At 37.2% G+C, this 10140-nt stretch overlaps 1 protein-coding gene across 1 annotated transcript in view; it reads left to right on the top strand.

Annotated features, from left to right (window-relative positions):
• Positions 1-7136: 7136 nt before the first annotated feature.
• Positions 7137-10140, top strand: part of LOC128687130 (dolichyldiphosphatase 1) — a gene marked incomplete at its 5' end in the record, with an annotated part of 50961 nt that continues 47957 nt past the window's right edge. The window contains 1 exon segment of the mRNA XM_070092804.1: positions 7137-7315. Coding sequence (XP_069948905.1) covers positions 7137-7315 — 179 coding nt within the window.

Genomic DNA, 10140 nt, shown 5'->3' with positions numbered 1-10140 from the left:
ACAGAAGGGTCAGGGGAGACATGATAACGACATACAAGATACTGCGGGGAATAGACAAGGTGGACAGAGATAGGATGTTCCAGAGAGGGGGCACAGGGACGAGGGGTCACAACTGGAAGCTGAAGACTCAGACGAGTCACAGGGACGTTAGGAAGTATTTCTTCAGTCATAGAGTTGTCAGCAAGTGGAATAGCCTAGCAAGTGAAGTAGTGGAGGGAGGAACCATACATAGTTTTAAGAAGAGGTATGACAAAGCTCAGGAAGCAGAGAGAGAGAGGATCCAGTAGCGATCAGTGAAGAGGCGGGGCCAGGAGCTGAGTCTCGACCCCTGCAACCACAGTTAGGTGAGTACACACACACACACACACACACACACACACACACACACACACACACACACACACACACACACACACACACACACACACACACACACACACACACACACACACACACACACACACACACACACAAAAAAAAAAAAAAAAAAAAGCTTCTTGAAGATAATAGCAGTTCTTTGAAAGTGTCCAGTGACTATATATGTGTATATATATTATGATGATAAATTAGACACATGTGCAACTCTTGGGTATCTTTATTGTAATAAAGTTGGTAGAATTACCGACAATATGTAAAGTAAAAGGACACAAGTGCAACTAATGTGACATTTTATTGTGGCAACGTTTCGCTCTCCAGGAGCTTTATCAAGCCATTATATATATTATGGAAACCAGAAGGAAGGAAAGAACGAAGAAAGAAAGAAAAAAAGGTAGGTAGGAAGGAATTATGACACATGACCGTTTACCTAGGATAACTACCTAACACAGCTGCCTGCTACTACTATGAAGAAAACTGCTTAGACGAGGTGTTTTGTCTGTGCACATACAAAAAAAAGCCCACAAAAATGTAGACACACTCGTTTTATGTGTGAGGAGTGTAAAACACCACTGCATGCACTCATGTTTCAAAGAGTTCCACATGCTGTAGAACTTCTAGGAACATTTCCAGTGACTTTACATTTGTATATACAGTGGACCCCCGATTTACGATGGCCTCAACCTACGATAAAACCGACTTACGATGCTTGTCAGCGTAAAAATTTGACCCCGACCCACATTGAAAAACTCGACTTGCATCATTCGTCCCAAACACGGCCATCTGGCCTGAGCACCTCAGCTGAGCTAGTGTGACATTGTTTGCAAGCCAGGGCAGACGGTTGCACGCATACATTCGATAAATTTTGTATTATTCCAGTGTTTTTAGTGCTTGTAACTGCTAAATAAGCCACCATGGTCCCAAAGAAAGCTTCTAGTGCCAACCTTGTGATAAAAATGGTGAGAAATACCATCGAAATACTATTGTACCATGGTCAACTGCTGCTCCTGCACCATGGTCAGCTGCTGCAGCTGCTGTACCACGGTCAGCTGTACTACTCGAAGATGTGGAGAGACTGTTGTTGGTGTGGCTTATCGAAAATACCGAGAAACCATTAACCCCAGAGGGTTAGCCACCCAGGATAACCCAAGAAAGTAATTGTGTCATTGAGGACTGTCTAACTTATTTTCATTGGGGTCCTTAATCTTGTCCCCCAGGATGCGACCCACACCTATCGCCTAACACCCAGGTGAACAGGAAAAAATGATTAAGAACTAGTTCTCATACTGGTGAATTTAAGGTCAGCAAAGGCTGGTTTGAGAGATTTAAGAATTTTAGTGGCATGCACAGTGTGATAAGGCCTGTTCTGGAAGAAAATACCAAACAGGACCTACTTTACTCGGGAGGAAAAGCCACTCCCAGAACAGTGTCTCATCACTCATCACCACATCTTCAATAAAGGTAAGTGTCATTTATTTTTCATTTAGTACACTAGTACATGCACAACATATATTGTGCATGTATCCTTCTTTTTGTGTGTAGGAAAATGTATATTTCATGTGGTAAAATTTGTTTTTTTCATACTTTTGGGTGTCTTGAACGGATTAATTTGATTTCCATTATTTCTTATGGGGAAAATTAATTCAACTTACGATAATTTTGTCTTACAATATGCTCTCTGGAACGGATTAATATCATAAGTCGGGGGTCCACTGTATATTATAGAACAATAGTGATAAATAATTTTTTGTATTTGTGTAAACAGTTTTGTAAACAACATATTGTTAATTATGTTTGTGCGCTTATTGTGTTGTATACAACGAGTGTATATATATGTACATTGCACCTTACTTTGGTCTCACAGGCCACATAAGTTACCTGAAAAAATAAAGTAGTGGAAAAAACAAGAAACCTTCAAATGGGAGTAAATATAAGTGTATACCAGGTGAGTGGCACTCACTGCTGTTGCCTACACGGCTCATTTTCTACCAACTTTGTGCCTCTATATCTCTGTAAGTAATGATCGCAAAAAAAAAATTTTAGGCTTAAAACACTCGGCAAAATAATCCTAACATTTTGGTAAGAAAAAGTAATTTTTTTTATTTTTTGAATATTTTTTGACATAGAATGACAGTTTCAGAAAAGGGCTTGCAACAGTCAGAGGGTTAATATGTTAATAAAGTCACATGTAGCACTGTAAATCCAGGGAAATTTGGAGACTGAATGATGAGTGTATGTGTGAGGACAAACAATAAACTAGCGTGGTAATCTATGGCTCAGGAAACAATAAAAACATACATGTCCTGGACATAGCTGCTGTGGCCCATACTGTACAAATGTTGGAGTTATCATACCTGGTCTGATGCTTCAGAAAACAAATGGACACTACTGCTATGGACAAAATCTGAAACTATTGTGCAGACTTTTCCATTTTGTCTGAAGCTTTCATTTGTCCTGCTAGTTTTTTGTTTGAAATTGCTGAAATTCATTAAATGGTGATCCATTAATGAGAGGATTTACTGTACAGTTGTGCACTACATAACATTTTGGTCAACAATGGACTGTATATACAAAGGTGGTATAAACAAATCCATTGTTCTGCCAGTTGTATGAAAGTATAGCACATTTAATTATGTGCAATACATAATACTTGATAATGATGATAAACAACTATGTAACTGGTTTACTATACTGTACTTTTTTATCATTATTCTAGAATGTAATCTTTCTACTTATAAAAAATTTTTTACTGTGAAACAGTATTCTGTGTTATGCTGGCAGCAGCTTCATACATCTTGTGTCTACTGTGTCTATTGCATTATTTTCCCTTGTGCTTGATTTAATCTCATGTTTTGTTCATCATGGCCCCTGCAGGAAAAGAAAAAGAATAACAGCTCTAAAGAAAATTCACAGTGAAGGGTTTAGCAGAAGCTTTTGCAGACCTCAACAAGCTCCTTGACCCTTTGAGGGTCCGTCCCATAGTTCTATGGCTTTGAAGCCTGGGTCCAAGCTGTAGTACTATGTCATGAGCTCAGCTCACTCAGATAAGCTGTGAGTGGTAAATTTGGGCCTAAATATGTGTTAAGTGTGTACCATATAAAACAAATCCTGCAACACGCAGTACATAATGAGAAAAAAAAAACATGTTATAGGATTAAAACTAGAGAATTTGTGGTGTATTTTCATATGGTTTTAACAATTGTATTCTTGGTTTCTTGGTCTTGTTTGATAGAATGGAAGATATATTATAGAAATAGAGATGATTTTGATTGGTTTTAGTACTAAAAATAGCTTGAAATTGAGCTCAAATCAGTGGAAATGTTCAATTTTTGCCAATGTTCAAGAGTAAACAAATGATGTTCATGTGTCCAATACATGTCAGCTGGTGGGTCTGATATACATTCACAAATGCACTGATATTCTTTGTACAATTATCACATTGCATAACAGTAAATCTTCTATTTTTTTTTTTTGTGAATAAAAATTCTTTATGTGAATAAAAAATCAAAATGGAATTCATGTGTAAAGCCTGGAAACCTAACTAATAAACAGAGGAAATGTTATTTTAGCTCAAGAAAGGCCTGCATTGTTTATTCTGGACCCTCTTGTAAAACTGGAATGTTTTAAACTCTCAGTGAAATGGCCTAAATTGCTAATTTCCGATCACTTTATTGGGTAATTGAAATAGTTGATTGGGCAGTTTCTTGTGCTCAATCAATAAAATAGAATAATACTAGTGAAATAGCTAAGAATTTGGTCGACTGGAATAATATAATTGGCTTAAAATAGGAGTCAAGTAGGCAAAATTGCCGATGAGTAAATATTGCTGTTGCAGCAAAATTCAGGAATTTTAATTTCATCAGTTTTCCAGTATATTTTGTACTTTTTGTTTTATTACCTTCTGAAAAAGATTATCTACCATTTCATAAAGATTTTTTTTTTTTTTTTTTTTTTTTTTTTTTTTAAATTCTTGGATCCTGTGGACAAGCCGTAGAACTATGGGACGGACCCTCAAAGGGTTAAAATGTTTAAAAAGAGAGAGGAATTTTCATGGTGAATTACCTGCTTACAAGCAAATCTAAGATGAATAAAACAAACAACCACATAGCCTAGGTGTGTAGTAGGCTGTACCATCTAGGTTTGTGTAAGTTCAATCTATGACATTTGCACAATGACAAAATTGCCTAATTGTGTTTCTGAGAACATATTACCGTCATTAAGCAACACATGACTGTACTTGGAATTTACTCCCTGTAGCGAAGAAGAGAATGATACCTTATAATTTACAGCAATATATGAAAGATTTTGGAGGGCAAGTTCCCAAATTTTGCAACCAAAAAAACTTACTGGAGTGTGAAAGCAATGTAAAATAAACCCAGTGAAAAGCAGAGATGTGATAAGTACAACAAAGCCACCATTAGCAGCAGTCTGGTTGAACATGTACACGATAGAAAAGCCTGGCCCTAGGCCAAGCTCAAGGGTAGAAAACTCAACACAAGTTACAGGTACAGCAGGGCCCCGCTTTACAGTGTTTCACTTTATGGCGTTCCGCTAATACGGTCATTTCAAATTATGACCAAAACTCGCTATACGGCTCCCCCACCTGACTTTCTAATACGGTCACCGCGCCCCACCATGTTTGTTTACATTCTTCGTGAGCTCAGTAAGCACTAAGTCTCTCCATTTTGTCTGGAAGCTCCAAAATTTCAAATGTTTTTAAAAGTTATTTCATATTTTATATATACTCTGATAATTATACTTATGTATACCTGTACTTAAATAAACTTACATACTGTGCTGGCATGCAGGTACACATTAAAATCAGTAAGAGTGTCTTATGTCTCCAGACGTCATATTAGTAATGATAATAATAATCATCGAGTCTCATTTAAATGTCATATATTACGTTAAATACACATTTTCATTAATCCATCTATGATATTTTTTCAAAATTATATAATAAACACGATACATAACATAAAAAGATGATAAATACACCCCACAATAGAATAAACATAAATATGAGATGTGGTAGCAGACGACTTGCACAAGTGACGCCATATTAGAAATGATAATAATAATAATAATAATCACCGAGTCTCATTAAATGTTGTATATTACGTTAATATACACATTTTCATTAATCCATCCATGATATTTTTTTCAAAATTACAGTGGACCCCCGCATAACGATCACCTCCGAATGCGACCAATTATGTAAGTGTATTTATGTAAGTGCGTTTGTACGTGTATGTTTGGGGGTCTGAAATGGACTAATCTACTTCACAATATTCCTTATGGGAACAAATTCGGTCAGTACTGGCACCTGAACATACTTCTGGAGAGAAAAAATATCGTTAACCGGGGGTCCACTGTATATAATAAACACGATACATAACATAAAAAGATGATAAATACACCCCACAATAGAATAAATAAACATAAATATGAGATGTGGTAGCCAGATAACTTGTACAAGTGATGCCAAGAATAACATTTTCTCTAATCTAACATAAGAGAAAATGTGTTACTGGGGGTAACTGTAGAAAATTATTCCTTTCGTATGTATGTAAGTAAGTTTATTCAGGTATACACAAATACAGTTACATAGATTATCATACATAACAGCATATGTGTAGAGAACCTAGGATAACCCAAAAAAGTCAGTGACTTATTTCCATTGCCTTCACTCAGAGCATCATTTCTTCTCAAAATGATGTTACATGAGAATGGGAGTGTTCTTCTTTATTTATTCTACCGTATCAATGTAGAGACAACCTGTACACAATGTAACTTGTACACAAACCAGATGTGTACACTTTGTTTACAAAACTTACCTTCGCCTGGTTTGTTTACATAACTCTGCGCCTGTACTCTCTCATGCACTCATTCTTTCTCTCTCTCATTTATTCGTTTTATCTCATTTACTTACTCCTGACCCTACATTAAGACTACAAATATTTTAAGGTAAGTAATGAGTAAACTGTATATACATTTTATTGCTCTGGGATGCTTAAATGTAATAGAATATTATGTGTAGGTGGGTTGGCCTGGTATGGTAGCCCGGCTGACTACCATACATACCACACTTGATTTTTTACAATAAATACTACTCATCTCACCCTATATTTTAAGGTAAGTAATGAGTGAACTGTATATACATTTTATCACTCTGGGATGCTTAAATATCATAGAATTGTATGTGTGGGTGGGGTGGCCTGGTATGCTAGCCTGGCTGACTACCATACATACCACACTTGATTTCTTACAATAAATACTACTTGTCTCACCCTAGATTAAGACTATAAATATTTTAAGGTAAGTAATGAGTGCACTATGTGTGTATTGTACTTTTTTATTGTTTTTTGATGCCTGGTTCTATTGCTAACTTAATATATGTTTGTGTAAACTTGTTATCTAGTGTTTGTATGCATTTGTAAGTGAAAAAAAGGGTGTTCCGCTTTACGGCGGTAGCCTGGAACCTAACCAGCTGTATAAGTGGGGCCCTACTGTATATAGATAGTAGTGGTCTTGAGTCCACTGTCTGGTGGCATTGTCTCCAGACAGTGGTCTTGAGCCCACTATCTGGTGGCATTGTCTCCAGACAGTGGGCTTTACCCCACCATGTGATGGCATTGTCTCCAGACATTGGGCTTTAGCCCACTATGTGGTAGCATTGTCTCCAGTGTGTTTGGATATTGATTTAAGACATTATAATACGGTGAATGTTTGGATTATTTCTGAACAATTTTTTTTCCCAGATAATGTTTTTTATTGGGGCTCTATTAAATGAAGGACTAAACTTGGTGCTGAAGAGCGTCATTGCTGAGCCTCGGCCTGTACTGCGAGGTGGACTCTACACAGAATATGGCATGCCCTCCTCTCATTCACAAATGATGTGGTTTTTTGCCGTGTACTCTGTACTCTTCTTGATTTTCAGGTGAGATCACATTTTTACAAATTATTATGCTGTAGTGTTAAGAAAATTTCTCAATTTTTTGATGTGTCTCATATAGTAAAGTACAATGGAACCTCGGTTTTCGTGTGCCCTGGTTTTCGTCAAATTAATTTTTCGATGACTTCTTTTTTTTTTGTCAAAATATTGTCCCAGTTTTTCTTCGTCACTTCATTTTTTGTCCACCATACTGAATGTGTCCATCTGCCTGCGCCTACACAAAGCATCCCACGCACACATTCTGAGTCAGTCTGGCTTTGTTTCTCGTTGAGTAAACTTTACCCTGTGCATTCATACGAAACATTTCATAATAATCCATTGTTTTTGTACTTGTTTGTTGAGCGCAACTGCTAAATAAGCCACCATGGTGCCAAAGAAGGGTTCTGAGTGCCAGTCATTTGATAAGGCAAGAAACACGATAGACTTCAGTGGTGGTAGAGGGTGATAGGGATAGTGGTAGAGGGTGGTAATGATGGTGGTAGAGGGTGGTAATGATGGTGGTAGAGGGTGGTAATGATGGTGGTAGATATAACCTCTCCTTCCTCTCTCCTTCTCACCATCTTCCATACGCCAACAAGAGTCTTCAATAATGGTGAGAGTGATTGAAATGTTCATTTATCCATTTCATTAATCCTGTATATTTATTTCTCATTGTTTTCTGTATGTAAAACTATAGTTATTCTCTATAAAATGTATATTTTGTTAATATTTTTGGTGTCTGGAATGGATTAATTGGATTTACATTATTTCTTATGAGAAATATTACTTCATTTTTCATCTTTTCATCGAATTTGGTTTTGGTTAGACTCTCTGGAATGAATTAAAGATGAAAACTGAGGTTCCACTATGTGGCAAAATCTCAGTTTAACCCTTTCAGGGTCAACAGACCCTCTCCCAAACTTGTTCTCAGGGTCGAAAAATATTCGAAAAAAAAAATTATTTTTTCTTGTTTTTTTTTTGTGAGTACTGTATTATAGGCTGATTTTTTTTTTTTTTTTTCAATCAATATTTACAGAGACATGGAGGTGTGAAGTTGACAGAAATTGAACTGCATACGGCAACATCACCGGCTGCCAGTCACCCAGTAATAGTTTATTTTGTTTTTTCTACTTTTTTCTTTTATTTTTAATATTTTATTTTTTTCAAGTAACTTTTATGGCCTCTGAGACCAATATAAAGACTACTTGGTATATATTCACTCATTCTATACTACACAATAATAGCACAAACTTTGCTGTCATTATATTGTTTACAAAACATGTTTACATAAACCAACAATACAAAATGTTGTTTATTACTATTTTTCTATCATATATATATATACACATATTGAGTAACTGGACAGGTTCCTATAACTACAAGAGGTTCTGAAAGCTTACAGTTGTGTGGGGGGTGGACTTGTAAATATGCTGAGTCACCAGTGTGTCTTGTGTCACAATGATGCATCATACCACCATTTACTAGCCTCACTGCCTTCCACAACACATCCCTTCCTCCCCACAAACCTACCTTCCTTCCTTTCCTTCCTTCCTTTCCTTCCTACCTTTCCTTCCTACCTACCTTTCCTCCTTCCTACCTGCCTTCCATCCTTCCTTCCTCTCATCTCTTCCTACCTACCTACCTTTCTTCCTTCGTCCTCCCTTTCTTTCTTCATTCAATTAATTTTATGGCCTGTGAGACCAATATAAGGTTTATTGAATATATATTCACTTGTATGCCACACAATAACCACAGTCATTATATTGTTTACAAAATATGTTTACGCAAACCAGCAATAAAAAATGTTGTTTATTACTATTTTTCTATCACATATATACACATAAAAAGTCACTGGACACTTCCCAGAACTGCTACAGCTTCTGTAAAGCTCGTAGTTGTTGTGTGAGAGTGGACTTGTAAATATGCTGAGTCACTGGCATAATTAGTGTCACAATGACAAATAACACCATCACTCACCACCCTCACTGCCTGTCAACTTCCTCCCCACCCTACCAACCCACATGGAAATAAGTCACTGTCTGAATTTTTTGGGTTATCTTAGGTTGATGGTCTTCCTTACTTCCTCCCTTCCTTCCCTCTTTCCTCTCATCTCTTCCTTTCTTTCTTCCTTCCTCTCGTCTCTTCCTTCCTTCCTCCCTTTCTTCCTACCTTCCTTCCTTCTTCCTTCCTTCCTTCTTCCTTCTTTCCTTCTTCCTTCCTTCCTTCTTCCTTCTTCCTTCCTTCCTTCAGATTTCTTGAGCATTGCTTTCAGTCACAAACTCCTCAAAACCATGAAATTCATCTTCACTGGCACTTCCATCTGTGTTTGAACTGTCACTTGGGAACAAAAGAGCCCCAATTAGCCGAGGAGTGAGGAGTTTCTTAGCGCTAGACATGGTGAACAAGGTGTAATAAAATGGCTTTCCCACAATACACCACTGGGTCCCCGATTTTTTTTGTACTGCTCACACTGACCATGGAGACCCATTCTCTCACATCTAGGACTACCAGCCTTTTCCTGCTTGATTTGAGGGTGCTAGAATTTATGCATATTAGTACGTCAATAACCCTGGCGCGTAAGACGTACTAGTACGTCAGAAACCCTGAAAGGGTTAATGGACTTCAAAAGTGGCAAATACCAGAAGCTCATTTGATTCAAACACAATGGACAAAGTCTGTTCATTTAACCCTTTCACTGTCGGTGACGTATAGGTATGGCTTACAAGCCAGTGTCAGTGATGTATTAATACGCCAAAATTCTAGTGGTTTCAAATCTAGCAGGAGAAAGCTGGTAGAACTACATGTGAGAGAATGGGTCTGCGTGGTCAGTG

This window comes from Cherax quadricarinatus, chromosome 40 (genome assembly GCF_038502225.1).
Source record: "Cherax quadricarinatus isolate ZL_2023a chromosome 40, ASM3850222v1, whole genome shotgun sequence".
Classification (NCBI taxonomy): domain Eukaryota; kingdom Metazoa; phylum Arthropoda; class Malacostraca; order Decapoda; family Parastacidae; genus Cherax; species Cherax quadricarinatus.
This window is presented reverse-complemented; position numbering and strand designations above follow the sequence as displayed.